Genomic DNA, 16102 nt, shown 5'->3' on the forward strand with positions numbered 1-16102 from the left:
TTGGGCGGCATATGGCCATGTGCTCAAGAATCACCAGAGAAGCTGGAGCAAATCAAGCAAACGTTCTAATATTAGAAAATGTATCTAGGCAGTGATCAAAACCCAAACCACTACTTTACGTGAATGGATAACTTTATTCTTGTTGCAATTTAGCTTAGGAGGAAAGTAATAGGAATCCTCTAAATCCTGTATGATGTGTGTTAAGTATTTAAAATTCTCAGTAAGTCCAAATGAGAAGAAAGCTACATCAGGATTGTGACATGTTTTAAAAGTTCACCTGAGGAAACTGGATCAGATATCGCAGCGTCTTCTGACTGAGGCTGAGGTAGGAGCTTAATCTACTCACAGGACTTAAATTTTAAAAAAAAAAATCTGGACGGTACTTTGCAAATCTGTATGAGAAGGACAATACAATTATTGGCCAATGTAGCTTGACTAATGCCAGTAAGTCTGGTGGTGACGGATAATCTCCTGCAAACAATATGTCCTTTTAAAACGAAGAAACTGCATGCAGGATATGCCCTCTGGATATGTGGCGTGCAATGCTTCACATAATCATGTTTCTAATGTTTTTAATTAAGAATATACAAAACAATACACATTTTAGCGCTGTTGTCTTCAATGTAAGATCTAAGTTAACTGAAACTGTGACATTCTAACAAATTATCAACTCTAATTTGTATAATATTCGTAATCGAATTTGTATGCGAGCATTCATATTTTGTTTTTATTGTGGCATCTGCATTAAATTGTTATTTATTTCAGAAACGGCGTGTGTGTTCAAACTATTTTAGAAGTTATACTGACTTCAAATACACAAACACAGAAGCTAAATGCTGAAGAACACAGGCCTCGAATATATAAACAGCGACCAACCGACCGAATCCGTTTCAGAACTGTTTCGATTCGAGAAGTTCGACCGTTGGCACGGAACACCGAAACTGCTCGAGCGTCGTCACGCGCAGAGCTCCCGCAAGCTGTTAGTCGTGATCTGCGAACATGCTCGTGCATCATGCAAACATATTAGCTTAAACGTTTCTGTCGCCCGGTAAATCGAAAACGCAGTCCTATTTCGAGATTTCGTAAACATATTATACGTTTATTTATTAGTAATAAGTAAACGATTGTGCGTTTTGGTGTCTATTTGCACCATTTCCCCGCGACTCGAGTTCGCTTGCTAACCATCCACTATCGCGGAGTACAGTAGCGTAATGTGCAAAACTTGGGAAAACTTACCAGTGGCGAGTCGTTGCTAAGCCTCGGCGGATTTTCCTTCGGATCGCGTGTGCGCTCTTAACTCTAGGCTGACCTCGCGTTTTTAACTCCCATCTGCTCCCTCTTTAAACTACAGTGCTGCTTTCTTTTTCCTTTTCATTCCGCACTAATCTTTTCAACTTGACGAACTGCCATTTTCCAGCGCACGGCTCGCGAGCAGGACTGCGTGAGAACTACAGAAATCGGGACGGAAAATATCGGAATGAGCCGAAAATAACCGAAAGCGTAAATCTGGGCTAGGACATGTAGGCGGCATATTTCTTGCACACTGTATTGCGCCACCCTGCTGTGCAGATTGCAGAATGTTAAATATGCTTCACCAACACTACACTTTACCCCTACTGGTGTTAAAAATTATCTTAAATTACCATTTTACTCAGTGTGTTAAAATATAACCTAATCCATGTATACTAGAAATTCTAGTCTAGAATATTAAAGAAATTGTACAGTTTCAAACACCAGTTCTGTTTTAAGCATCTCTATTCCAGTAACCTTTTAAAATTATCTGTAAACTTAACAATGTAAAATATGTCAAATTTGCAGGAAGTTACCTCCAATAAGTGCCAACGTGATCAGAGTTATTCATAGCTATGAATTATGGGAATTCCCTTCCTGCAAAGCATTGCTCTGAAGTAAACTCTCAATCTCAAACACCTAAATATGGAGATATAGGTTGGAAGCAGTGATATTTATGAGTGGCCTGTGCTATAAAAAATGCAGTCACAATAAGCACAAAGTAAATATATTTGTTTAATCACTGTTAAATTTACATGAACAAACAGTTGAGGGGTGAGATCTTTAAATTCTGGTTGTTTAAGGAAACCCTTGAAAAATGTACAATACAGAAATGCAACTTAAACAATACCACCACAGTACCGCAAAGACAATTTAAGGTAGCATGTGAATGAGGAAATAACTCCACACTGGTACAGAATGAGGAAAAAGACAAGTCAGACAGGGAGTGCAAGTTAAAATTCACAAATGTCTGAACATATCTTTTTAAGTATCGGAAAAGAAATCTAAAGCAAATAATTATACAGAAAGTTAATGTTACTAAGAGTCATTTTCATAATTTTGTATAACTGAACAAGCAATTGTCAACATTGCAGAAGGTAACCATGCGGAGGAATAAGGCATTTATAAAGGCTAGTGATGAAAAACACATCCACGCAGATGTTGCGGAAATGTCTTTAACACAACTCACAGACGATTAAACACTGAAAATTATAAAACCACTATTTAAATGTGGTAAAGATTACATACGTAAACAGAATTCAGTACAACACTGCAACATACCGGTTCCAAAAACATTACAAAATTACCAAATTAGACTTTGTAAGCCATTTTGTTCTTTACAAGTAATAAGAAGAATGTTGCACAAATTGTGTAAACATGATGCACATGATGTCATTTTTTGGTAGTGAGGGACAAGACCAGGTGAAATTTTGTACATTCAGTTTTACAGAACACAACAATAATGCAAGCATCTCCCAAAATGTCAAAACTGAAATTTTGAAGATTAATCGGACATTACAGGCTGAGCCATACGACGCTGATATTTATGGAAAAAGAGATAATGAGAATGAAAAATACCTCAGCAGGACCATACATGTGCAAATTCTTGAAAAAAAGTGATCCTATTGTATGACCTTTCTATTACTGCTTCAAAACAAGCTACCTTCAAATGTAATAAATAAACTTTACCACAAATCTATAAAAGTTCATTGTGCTACCAGAAAAAAAGCAAGTTCATAAAGCCATCTTAAAAAAGACCTTTTTGGCAGGTGAATGACGACTTCTAACAAATATATAATGCTAAACAAATATTCTGGTCATGTTATCCTGGAAGCACCTGTTCATACGAGTCTCAGAGTTTTCAAGGCTAACACGCCTCATCTTTTCCCCTTTTATCCTTTAGCTTGCTGGTCGTGGTCTTCTCTGGAGTCTCCGTGATTCCCTCAGTCTGCGTCGAGCCAATCCAAGCAGCTTTGAAACAAGTGTGAGATGAAATCGGAGTCGATATCATGACCTCTTTGTCATCGCAGTCATCGAAGCTGACCTCCTGAACTGCTTCCTGCTTTTTAAACGAATCTCGTCTCTCTGACAAGTTTAGCTTCCTCATAACCACCACCTCCTTCGATCTCTCCAAGTCCCTCACTCGCTGACCAGATAGATACAGCCCTTGTCTGGTATGGTCACCGACACACACAAAACCTGAGGCAATGTCACTTTGTGACTCAAGCTCATCGCTATCACCCTGGAGAACCTCTACAGTGTGCCTTTGAGGGGAGAAGGCCTTTTTGTCTCCGGACAGCCTGTCAGATGACTGAACCCTGTTCAGCAGTGGCGAGCGGGGGGATTCTGCACTGCGGGGACACACCGTCTGTCTGACAATGGTCGGTGGGGACATCATTTTGTTATGGAATGAGTGGAGGCTTTTAGGAGTCCCAGTGAGGGAAGATGGAGAACACTGTGGAGAGAGAGGCTGTGGAGAGGGATTGCAAGCAAGAGGAGAAGGGGGGATACTATTGGTGGTCTTGCAGCGGCCTTGTTTGCTATAGCGAAGGCCTAGTTTAGATCCCAAAACATGAAGAGAACTTGGTCGACTTTGAGGAATTGGTGAATTTGGAGAGCTTGAGCATGGTGAGGAACTCTGTGGAGAATTCGAATCTGTGGAAAGGGTAAATAAAAGATGAATGCGCAAGTCCTTCTACATTCTAATCTCTTATGCTGCGTTTACACCAGTTGACAAAATCGCGTCTAATGCGCCTAGTTTGCCGCTTGAACAGTTTGAATGCATTCGCGCGTGACGTGCGGAAAAAGCAAGCATCAGACGGGCGTCAGAGGCAAAATCCGCTTCTTGCGGGAGGGGCAAGTGCTATGCGGTTATCTGTTTGCAAGATGATTGTGCATTTATCGAGAGAGTTACCAGTTTGTATTTGGTAACCTTACTGTAGGGGGAAAATAAACGGCGCGGGTCGATAAACGTCACGTGAAATGAAAAAAGTGAAATGTGTATTACAACTTACCAGGTTGCCCGATGTCCTCACTGACACTCTTCCAATCAAGGTTCTTTTTATTCCTGTCTCTATAGAAATAAGAACTTGTGTCGTATAGCTCGGGGTGACTGCTTCGAACAATATCAAGCGTTCCTTCAGGTTGAATGAGTGACTCCAGGCGGGCTGCCACCACAGCAGCAAGCAGGCTCCTGATTGTTAACGCGGCACGAAATTCCGCCAAAGTTCAAATTTTTTCAACTCGGGCGTCAGCCGGCAATTCGCGTCAAACACAAAATGCACAAAAAGCACCAAACTGAACGCGCGAATGAGGCAGAAACGCGTCTTCCGCGCCAAACGCCTCATTCACGCCGCGAGACCTCCAGACGCGTGTCCATGCATCTTCACATTGACTTAACATTGAAATCACTTGCGCGTCACGGTTGGTGTAAACGCAGCATTATGCTCCACTTTATTCTCTACTTTAAATTTGTATTTATTTGAGGGATAAGATGAATAAATTCAGCAAAACTGGTGTATTCCTACAGGTGCTGCAATGACAGTGACGTACCACATGACAGATCTGGAGCTGGGCTTCGACATGGAGTGTTGGGCCCAGGAGACAGGCTTGGTGTTGGGGAATCCGACAGGCTGTCGTTGGGCGAGTGCTGGAACCCAGCCGAAAAACTGCGACTATTCTGTATCCCCGGGTTGTGTTTTGGGAGCTTTTTTATAAGGCTGCGGCGCTTGCTAGAAAAAATACAAAGTTCAGGGGTAAGTTTTTGGATCATTAAAGTGTTCTGGTATTGGTAAGATACTGCGAAACATCCTCCTAACCTGTCTTGACCCTCTTTCCTTTTGCTTTTTTTACTGCGTCGTGCCATCTTGCCCTTGGTGCTGTGCTTTCTTGCAGGCCCGATTTTAATGGAGGTGTTCTCAAGAGGAGTCGTCTGCAGGGCCACTTTACTTCCACTCTACAAAGAAAAAAAATGTTCAAATATCTATTCCCATTCATTTTCACCAATGATAAATCCAGATTTAACTCACTTTCAGTAAAAGCTCCACCACATCAGTGTGTACCAGACCCTGGATGGATTCTCCATTTACATGTGTTATGAGGTCACCAGCCCTCAGTCCAGCCTCATGAGCAGGGCTGCCATCTTCAACACTCTAGATAAATGATGACACATGTATAAACAGGTCAAATATAAATAGCTTAAACTAACTACTTTTACATTAACATATATGCATTCGGCACCCACTTTTATCCAAAGCCATGCTATTCTAAGTTGTGTATTCTTTGGGAACGAAACCCATGACTTGGTAGTGCAATGCTTTACCAGCATGACCAGCAGTTATCCAATAAATTACCATGCAATAAAGTAATAATTCCCTAATTGTCTATTCATTGTGATTGTACTGCATCCATGATACTCACTCCACACCATGTGGTGCACCGAGTAAACATCAGTATCCCCCAGGTAGACCCGAATGGCACGGAGCGCAAAGCCGTACTTCCTTCCAGAACTGTGGATAACCACAGGAGGACGAAGGCTGCTAACGCTGAGAGAAAGGTCTCGGTTGGGGGAAGAGTCCCGTGATGATGGGTTGGAGGAGAGGGAGTGCGAAGACATGGGGCTTGTCTGGATAGCACTGGGGATGTCGTCTATACAGTGATAAAGAAAAACATAAGCTCATAGTACCAATGGTGCTAGCCATAGTTAAAACGTATACATAACACCAAGAATTTTATTAATTTAAGAAATATTTCTACAATTCTGAGTATTTTCTCAGTTCTTTGTTTCACACAACTGTCTGGTATTATCCCAAAACCACCTGTTTTACTTCTTCGTTTCAATCTCAATAGTTTGAGTTGGTATCAGTGTGATGGTATCATATGCTGGGACTAGGGCTGGAGCTATCGATTATTTTAGAGGCTGTTTATATTGGCATTAACATGTGTTTTCGTCGATCAGATCACAAGTGGACGACGTTAATTCCAGGTGTAAACGGTGTTAAAAACGTTTTGAGCTCGTCCACTTTCGACCACTTTCAACCACATCCACTTTCGATCGGATCGCTTTGGAGTTGCGGAACGCACATGTGGTTGAATGCGTTTGAACAGCCACACGCGACCGCCTTCTCCCCGCCCATTTATCTAATCTGAGGTATTAAACACAAGTTTTACGTCTTTTTTTACTTCTGCCGTGAACATTCGGTGAACAGCGCTATTTTTAGCCTTACATTGATAAAACTAAGCGGCTGATCTCCGTAGTTTTGTTTTGAAAGCGTCTGAAAGTTGCGCGATCCTATTTCATCAATTGCGCTGAAAATTCAAAGAAAGCTCTTACATACTCATGTAGAAAACACTGTGCAGCATGTTTACTTGCTAAACAAGCAGTGCACTCCGACATAATATTAGTTTGCGTCCATATAAACTCATAATTACTCCCGCTCAGGTTTGAATGACAGCAGAGAGACTCGCCCACCGTCTCACAGACCACCCCCTCATATATTCAGCACAGAAGCGGTCGAAAGTGGACAAAAGAGATGGATTTAAATACCAGGTGTAAACGTAATGTGTCTCTCTCGTCCACTTGTGATCCGATCGATGAAAACACATCTTAATACCAAGTGTAAACAGCCCCTTAGTAATCAAGTATTCTACAGATTATTCCATCGATCAATCAGATAAGAAATACTTTTTCTTTGGGCCTTTTTACACCTGGTCACTTCATGTGTTTTCTCTGATCGGATAGATATCTGATTTGTTAAAACTGTTCCATTTACATTTGGCCACATAAATGTGTCTTGGCAAAACGGATATTAATCTGATCTTCAGGGTTCCCACACCTTAGTTAACTTCAAATTCAATGACCTTTTAAGGACTTTCCAGGTCCAATACCCTCAAATTCAAGGACTAAATGTGGGGAAACATTTCAAGTGACAGCAAGGTTAAATCGTGTTACCTTTTAAGATACATTGTTACAGTTCCCTTTCGGGGGAACTCGCGCTGCGTCACTGCGGTGACACTTTGGGGACGCCTCCAAGGGTAAGTGCGTCTAAATGTGTATATCAAATTCAACCAATGGTGAGGCTTAACGACAAAGACAGGGTGACACGGGAGCCAGGAAGTATATTGCTATCTGAAATATTGCCAAAGACGGCATTACAGGGATGAGGAAGTATGACAAAGGAGACGCAGCGCCTCGTTCCCTTCTCAGAGAACAACAGTTACATACGTAACCACAACTATGCAAAAAAGCATTTTGGTATGAATCAACATTCGCATACAGAAAATATAAGCATTTATTATAGCTTGATAAAAGTATTTTATAGCGAACAGTTTAGTACGTGTGCTAGTGATATTATCCTACACTACACAGGGAAAAATATTAACTTTCCAGAAAACTTCTAGAATAAAATAGATTCAAGCACTTTCAATGACCTGTATCTATGTATGTATATTTTCAAAAACATCCCAGGGCCTTGAATTATTTCCCCAGATTCACAAACTTTCAAGGACCCGTGGGAAACCTAGATCTTTTACTCCCGCGCAAAATGCAAATAGACTATTGATTACTCCGCCTTAAAAAATTAAGATGACGTTTATGCAACTAAAGACAGCACTTACTGTATGTTTACTGTATGTTGGGCAGGGAACGTGCATCTCCTTGCTCGGCATGAACTGGAGCGCGCAATACAGAGCAGGAGTAGAGTGACACGCAATGATTTAATGTACAGGTCCATGACGGGGAGAAGCATTCATGAAACTCTCTCTCAAAGTTTCATTTATTTGTTTAATATCATTCAAGTTTGTCATTGGACTCTTTTATTGGTTCTAGAAAGCTTTTAACCCGCTGCTGTTGCACCACAAAGCAATGAGTGTTATCTTTGTTTGTTTGCCTATTTGCCGGCTAACTTCCGGGTGACGTGTTTACATTTGGGAGGAGTTATGCGCTGACATATGTGGTTTCATCAACCAGATGTATTTACACTTGTCCAGTTTCATCTGAAATGCATCCCCCGACCACTTCCTGAAGTGGTTTGGGCGATTGGATTTAAATCCGTCATGAAAACTCTTCGGAGGGCATTTATACCTGGTCTTTTTACGATCGGATAGGGCAAAATACCAGAAAGTGACCAGGTGTAAAAAGCCCCTTTAATAAAGGGTCTTCAATATACAAAAGAAAAACATACAGGCCTCTTAAAATGAACTAATTTGTTTTATACTTTTAAACAATGAATCATTAATATTGCTAAAATTGTATTCTGCTAAACTCTTAAGGTGGTCGCACATCGGACGCGCAGCTCAGCGCCGCGTCTAGGACAACTCGGAGGTATCATAAACCGGAAGTGCACATTAAATAGCGCGAGCTTAGTCAGATCGCGTCTACTTCAAAATGCAAAATATACGTTAGCAGCAGTGGCGGCTCGTGACTGCTCTTCCGAGGATGCGCTAATTCAAAATAAGTGTTCGGATTGTCACGCGTGTGGTTCCCTTTTCCAAAATATGTGTCCTGCGTGTGGGGGGATCCTGTGTGCATCACGTGTTTTGTCAAAATAAGTGCCTGCTGCACATACGTCAAAGCCTTTTATGATAAAAGAGACGCTCACATTCCCTAAATACACGCAAGACACTTCCTTAACAGTTAACTCTGATTATGCATGAGATTATGTGAATATTTGGCAAATGCGAGCGTCTCTTTTCAAGTTAAAGTTCAAGGCAGCGGGCGCTTGTTTTGGCATGGCGCGTGGTGCACACACAGTCTCTCAGGGCGCAGAACACATATTTTGAAATGACGAACCACATACATGTTGTGACGAACTTCACATCGTGCGCTTCAAAAAAAGTCGTCACCAGCCACCACTGGTTAGCAGCCAATGTTATTAGTTAATGATTTGGGACAAATATAATGTTATGCAATGTTAAACTATGTGAGTGGCACCACAGGGATTTGAGCAACTTTCTGAGTCAAAGCTGGGTGCAGCGGACTGGATACTCATAGAAAACAATGGTTTGATTTTTTTTTAGAACAGAGCAGCGCCGAGTTGCGCATCCGGTGTGCGACGGTACATTCACATGGGGCGAAAGCATTAACGCTTGACAGAAGGCTTGTCTGAAGCGTGGCCAACAGCCAATCACAGTGGCTGCAACCTATGCTCCGGTCTTCCATAAACTTAATTGGCTGGCTCTGCCTAGGTTATTTGCAAAAGGCGATCTGATTGGCTGACGCACGCGTTGCCGCTTGAAACTTTCAACTTTTGCTGCGAGCAACGGCACTGACGCGGCGCCGACGGATCCACAATTCAGTTCAGCAAAGCATGACGTCACCCATTAAAAGTGAATGGGAAGCATTAATGCTTACGCCCCATGTGAATGCACCGTTAAGAACAACCCCATTTTTTTTTTATACATTTTACTACAAAAATCACTGCACTGGCACTACAGAAGTTTAAAAAAATGTGAAAATGTCAAATTAATATGCAAATAATTTGTCTTGATGATTTTTTTGTATTCTAATTACTTGAGTTACTTAAGGAATCGGTACAGCCCTAGCTGGGATGTGATCTGCATGAATACATCATTCCTGTACCTGCTGATACGATGAGAGAAAGGCCAGACACAGACGCAGACTTCGGGACTTTGCATGTGAATGGTGATCTTGGTTTCTCAGGTGTGTCCTGCTGGAGCCCAAGGTGACGTGGACCCTTGTGGTCCTTGCGATTGGTAGGCCTAGTTCCAGTGGAGTTGCTGCGCAGACGAATTCGCCGAAGATTTGATACAAGTCCTTCTAGAGATAAAATATTGAGCATTTACTGGCTTACTAGTTATTAGTTAACTGCAATTTGATTTCACAAAATGGCAAACAAAGATTTCTTTAAACTGTTAAGCGTCGCTGTCCCGAATACGGGACACCTAAGTTTGCATTAATATTGTAGATGTACATTTTAATCTATCACTACAATCTATATATCGTTGGAAAGGTCTAAGCCTTCAGAATAGACATTTCAACAGTGTTTTATAAAATAAATTATGTAGGGAGAGTAATTGATTCATTTATGAAGAGAGTGTGCCTCAAAACATTTATTTTCTGCTAAATGTCACTGTCCCACCAGCAGGACGCCTACATTTACTTCAATGTTTGCATATGAATTCTTATCTAATCATGACAAACTGTATATTGCTTGAAAGCTCCAGGAGTGTAGATTTAACTCAATAGGGTGGGGTGACGCTTAAAAGGTTAAAAAACTTAAAAAGATTTCTTTTAAAAGTTTAAAAGATTTCTGACCTTCATCCTCAGGAAAGGCAAAGAGTGGCATGGCATCAAGGCTCTGAGTGCTGTTCAAAATTAGAGGACTAGCGCCCCTCTCAGGCTGGGATGAACTGGATGATGCTCTAGGCCTTGGGCTAGGGCTGAGTAACAAGAGATACAAAGCAAACTTTGATTTAAAAAAAGCAAGTTAAAGAGATCTAAAAGTATTAAAAAAGTAGTAGAAAAAGTACTAGGCAGTATTTAGTTAAGTAAACAGTAGGACCTATTCCATAATATATATATATATATATATATATATATATTAGGGCTGTCAAAATTAACGCGTTAATAACGCGTTAACGCAAATTCATTTTAACGCCACTAATTTTATTAACGGAGATTAACGCAACGCGCAATTTCTGTTTGACCCTTGGTCCAGCCCATAGTTGAATGAACAGAGACGCAGACAAATGTGACTCTCTCTAAATGAGTAAAAGGTTTTCATAGAAATAAGAACATTAAGCAAATTGTCTACCAAATCCAATGCTCTAAATGCTCGTTGGACATCTGATACGATCTTTATTTATACGTCTGAGAGGTGTAACGTTACCGTCCTCCGGCTAATGCTTAATCTAATACAAAGATGCGTCTCAATTCATTTTGGTTTCGCTTTTATGCATGACTTAGAAAATAGACTGCAGGACTTGCTTGATGTTAAAAGAGTCATTAAGAGAGATAAAGTTCGGTACCTGATTAATGTTAAAGAGTTATTAAGAGCGACAAGACTCAAAAGCGATCCCCTCACGCTGACTGACTGATATCTGTAGCGCGTGCACACAGACGCGCGAGTGCGCGACCCGGATATATAGACATCTACACAAAATTACAGTTTTACAAATATCTGTTTTGATAAGAATTCACGCAGGTAGGCTCTATAATCTGTTATGTTTTAAGTAAATGTTTGGTTAACTGTTGGGTAAAACTATCTGATGTGTAACATTATATTAGATCACTTAGATTTTAAGCAGTCTGTCTCAATGTCAATCAAACAAAAGGAAAAAAAGTTGAACATACATTGATGATGTTTTTGCTTTGTGTGTGCTAAATCTATTAGTTTTACCAGTGATTTTAAGGTATTGATGTGGTAATATAATGTATGGATGTGGAAATGTTTGTGGTAATTTGACTCTTTCAACTTCAAACACGTGTAGTTCTGTCATATTTTGTTATATTTCAACAAATCATGCATTGTTCTATGTTTTAATAGAGAATGTCAAAATATGAACAACTATTTTTTAAAAATTTGCTAATTCCCACTCAACTTGCCAGCACAGGTCACAAATGATGCAGCAGCAAACAAAAATGGAGAAAGAAAAATCTTCTGAAAGGAAAATTCATATACAAAACAATGGCTGGTGATTCTGTTAAAATGTAAACAGGCTGTTGTTAACATACATTTGCATAAAGCATCTATATATGTATATATGATTAGAATATTAAAAACCTGAAAAGTGTTAAATTAGGGTAAATTTAGAATGGATAAAAATGTGCGATTAATTGCAGTTAACTCATGAAATCATGCGATTAATCTAGATTAATTTTTTTAATCTATTGACAGCCCTAATATATATATTATTGTTGCCACACGTCTTTTTAAAGTTACATTATGCACTTGTTACAAACGGTTCATAAAATTGCATGTAATTTCTTTTATAATTTAGGGAATCTAAATAAATAATAACTGGTTAGAAAGAATGCTATATGTTATTGTATGAATTACTTTCAATATATTGGAAATGGAAGGTCATGTTGAGCACACTGCATTATGAGATATTACATACATTTCTTGTAGCATCTGCATATTTTGAAATGTAGACACATTTAGGAAATCTATACATGCAAAAATATGCATTTGCTACACATATTTTAGTAAATAGTACTACTAGTAAGTTACATTAGTATGCCATTCAGACACAACCCTGTTTTTTAATTTACCTGCCCCTTTGGCCGTCCTGCTTCCTGTCACTGTTTGACCTCTGTCTGGGGGAATCTCCTGGAGAGAGCAATGAATGACCATCCCATCTGTCATCCTTCTCTTCACTGCAGCTTCGCTCAGAAGAGGACAAGCTCAAGTTGGAGGGAGAAGCCAGCTGCTCTGAGCTACTGTAAACCTGATTCACATTACAAAACCAAGTTATAACCTGACCCTTCATGTGATAAATTGATAACAAAAAGCAAAAGCTGGTTTAACCCATCAACTGATTGAAAGGCTTCACCACAAGATAACATTAGGCACATTCAGCTGTTTCACCTTGCTGAAGCGGTGCGAGCAGGAAGAGAACTTGATCTCCTGATAAGAGTCATCATCGTTTGTCTCATCATCTTCTTCAGAGTGATTGTAGCGATCAGAACGCGCTAGGAACAGCAAAGGAAAAGACGATTTGGTTTCATCTGCATTATATATCTGAATGAGAGATCGTCATAAGAACAAGGGAGCCACCTACTGTCAAAGTAACTTGTGTCGTCTTCGGTTTCAAGCTGCGGTATGAACTCTGCTTTCTGCCTCAAGAGTCCGCTCCAGTCCAGACCATGAAAGAAGAGGTGATGTTTGACTTCTGCTGTTCCACCTGCATGTTACATTACACAATGTAGTTGTCTGTGTAAGGGCACGTTTGCACAAAAACAATTCTACTAAAACTGAAAAAAAAAATTACAACGTTGGCCAAATGATCCCAATTCACACAGGTCTATAAAAAAACAACTAAAAATGCTGTATTATACATGCCAGGCCAGTAGTTGGCGATGTTTCTTTATATAGAAACACTACACACCTGCGCAGATAAGCACAAACTGATAAATACCACAACGGTGATAAATACCAACAATCACGATGGCAAAAGCATCAAGCAGTTTTGTTTGGACGGATGATAAAATATGTTAATTAAGTGAACCTGGACTACAAAGCTTTTTGTGAGATACGCATAAACTCGGTTTCTTGAGTATTACAAGCACACAATTTAATTATATTATTTAATATTAATTATATTACTTTACATTATATATGGCCACCATGTTGGAGACCACTGCTGTAAAAGTCACTTGCAAGGTTTTACAGGTTAGCATTTTTGTTGTTTACACGAAAATGATAATAGTATTTTTATAAAAATTTGCAATTTCAGCATTGTTGTGTAAAAAAAACACACAGACAAATTTCAATTTTTGTTGAAAACGTTTAAACGGCATCTAAATTAAAACCCAGAATGGTGGACATCTTCAGTACTGTGCAAAAGTCTTAGGCCACCATGCCAGAATTAGATTTGTTGTTTTTGCAATGTTATAGTGATCATATAAAATTGTTTCTCAGTCCTTTAATAGAATACATCCAGAAAATACAGGAAATGTGTATATAGTCTTAAAAACTGTATAAAAATGTAAACTGATGTGTCACATTTTAAGGGTAAAATCCCCTTAAACTTGAGCAATAGCAGGAAACTGCAGGATCCCTTAAACCTAAATAAAATGAACTCCTAATTTCTAATTTTAAAGAAATTCATCTTTTTACTTCATTCTGCTCAAAAACGCTTGGTTTAGTGCCAAGAGAGGTCCCACTAAACACTAAACATGAACCATTCCTAAAGAAGACATTTAGTCCTGAAAATTATTTTTTTAAATTTTTTGTCCATATTTCCTCTATTTTCTGTTTGTATCTTAATAAAATAGTTTGAAAAATAAATATGGTTGGACATTAAAACTTACAAAACAACAAGTCTGGTGGTGATGGCCTAAAGAGGATCGCACACCGGCCGCGCAGCTCAGCGCCGCGTCGCGCCTAGGAGAACTCAGAGGTATTGTAAACCAGAAGTGCACATTATATAGCGCAAGCTTCGTCAGACAGCGTCTACTTCAAAATGTAAAATATACATTAGCAGCCAATGTTAATCATTAATGATGTGGGACACATATGATGTTATGTAATGTTAAACTATGTGAGTGGCGCGACAGGGATTTGAACAACTTCCTGAGTCACAGCTGGGCGGCGCGGACAGGTGCCACCTGACGGCGCCGGTGTGCGTACACTCATAGAAAAAATGTGTTACATTTTTTTAGAACGGCGCGGCGCGGCACTGAGCTGCGCGGCCGGGGTGCAATCCCCTTAAGACTTTTGCACAGTACTGTACATTACAGATTTTGCCCCACAATATGGCTCATGCAAACACGCACCAGTGCCCAAGCGCTCCAAGGGGCTTTGTCTCAACAGTTTTATGATAAGGTCTTGAGAGTCAGCAGGCAGTGCATCATCACCCTCTGGCCACTCGATTTCATCTGCGAAGTGAGAGGAATTTACACAAATAAGAATGTAGATTTTTACATTTTCTAAAGAACCACTTATGCTGAGTTCAGACTGCACAATTTTAGCCCTGATTTTGACTTGCCGACAGGTTCTGAGAAATCGCAAACAGATGCCCGAAATCACAAGCAGATCAATGCTTGTGCACGCGGGTGACAATCACACAGTGTGAATTATCAAAGACGTGATCTGGGAGAATCGCAGACGAGTCGCCGAACACCCTTGAGATATTTGCCATGCTAAATATCTGGACCTGTCGCCGATTCAAAATCATGCTGTGATTTGACTGAAAATAACATAGCCGATGACCTACAGCCAATGAGAGACCAGTTCAGGGAGGAGTCTCTCCAACCATTTCCTCCTTCATAATCTTTTTCTTCTTGCTAAAATGAGTGCACATGCAATTTGTATGGTAAGCGATTGTCGGCGATTCTTCCTATGGTAAAGTCATGCAGTGTGAAACCCCCTGTCGCCAATCCATCATGCAGTCTGAAACATCAGCGACTGAACGCTTCTCCAGATAGTCACGTAGTGTGAAAACATCTGTGATCCGACTAGTTTGAAAATCATGCAGTCTGAACTCGGCATTAGGGGTCTCCCCATGATAGTGATGCGTTAGCAAGCACTATTAACAAATTCATATTTTGTACAGAAAATGGGAGCAAATAGGTTTAATTCTTACCACTGACCACCTGGCCAAAGAGCTCTTCAGGTGTGTCTCCAAAGAAAGGGACGCAGCCCACCAGAAACTCATACAGTATAATGCCCATGGCCCACCAGTCCACAGGTTTTCCATAACTTTGCCTCAAGATCACCTCTGGTGCAATGTATTCTGGAGTGCCACAGACCTGAGAGACAACACAGAGACACTTCTTAAAGATAGTTCACACACAATGGAAAATACCGTCATCGTTTACTCACCATCCTGTCATTCCAACTTCTGTAAAACACAGAGGTTTATAAAGTTTTAAAGTATCATATCTTATCCATAGAGCTTTTGGGCTATATAATCCCAATCTTATGAATCAATTCAAACTTGCTACATGATTGAAGAGCCATATTGTCAGTAAGTGAAGTTTTATTATACATGAGAGCAAGTAAGATTAGATTTTTGCCTAACATCTGTGTTTCACATGAAACAATACTGGAGAAAACATGAGGCTGAGTAAATGATGACCGTTTTCATTATTGCAAAACCTTTTTAATATAACCAGCTACAGTATTTG

The 16102-nt window shown here is 40.0% G+C and overlaps 2 protein-coding genes and 1 long non-coding RNA gene across 6 annotated transcripts in view; 1 reads left to right on the forward strand and 2 right to left on the reverse strand.

Moving 5' to 3' along the window:
* The window catches only part of pik3r2 (phosphoinositide-3-kinase, regulatory subunit 2 (beta)), a 34478-nt gene extending 33008 nt beyond the window's left edge, over positions 1–1470 (reverse strand). The window contains exon 1 of one of the 2 annotated variants that reach the window (XM_055202204.2): positions 1237–1470. The gene's annotated coding sequence lies outside the window, so the exon portion shown is untranslated. Of the gene's footprint in view, positions 1–277; positions 300–1236 lie in introns of those variants that run through there. The other variant, XM_073875722.1, reaches the window with a different exon arrangement.
* Positions 59–5107, forward strand: LOC129442263 (uncharacterized). The gene is made up of 3 exons (XR_008643816.2): positions 59–325; positions 3194–3956; positions 4820–5107. It is a non-coding gene; the product is annotated as an uncharacterized lncRNA (long non-coding RNA).
* Positions 2013–16102, reverse strand: part of mast3a (microtubule associated serine/threonine kinase 3a) — a 31016-nt gene continuing 16926 nt past the window's right edge. For 2 of the 3 annotated variants that reach the window (XM_073875720.1, XM_073875718.1), the window contains 12 exons: positions 15559–15724; positions 14750–14851; positions 13033–13155; positions 12840–12943; positions 12524–12699; positions 10565–10689; positions 9869–10066; positions 5707–5937; positions 5319–5437; positions 5109–5245; positions 4843–5021; positions 2013–3945 (listed from right to left, as the gene is read on the reverse strand). In XM_073875720.1, the coding sequence (XP_073731821.1) occupies positions 3158–3945; positions 4843–5021; positions 5109–5245; positions 5319–5437; positions 5707–5937; positions 9869–10066; positions 10565–10689; positions 12524–12699; positions 12840–12943; positions 13033–13155; positions 14750–14851; positions 15559–15724 (2448 nt within the window). In that variant the 3' untranslated portion in view covers positions 2013–3157. The remainder of the gene's footprint in view (positions 3946–4842; positions 5022–5108; positions 5246–5318; positions 5438–5706; positions 5938–9868; positions 10067–10564; positions 10690–12523; positions 12700–12839; positions 12944–13032; positions 13156–14749; positions 14852–15558; positions 15725–16102) is intronic. The other variant, XM_073875719.1, reaches the window with a different exon arrangement.

Source organism: Misgurnus anguillicaudatus, chromosome 2, assembly GCF_027580225.2.
Source record: "Misgurnus anguillicaudatus chromosome 2, ASM2758022v2, whole genome shotgun sequence".
Lineage (NCBI taxonomy): Eukaryota > Metazoa > Chordata > Actinopteri > Cypriniformes > Cobitidae > Misgurnus > Misgurnus anguillicaudatus.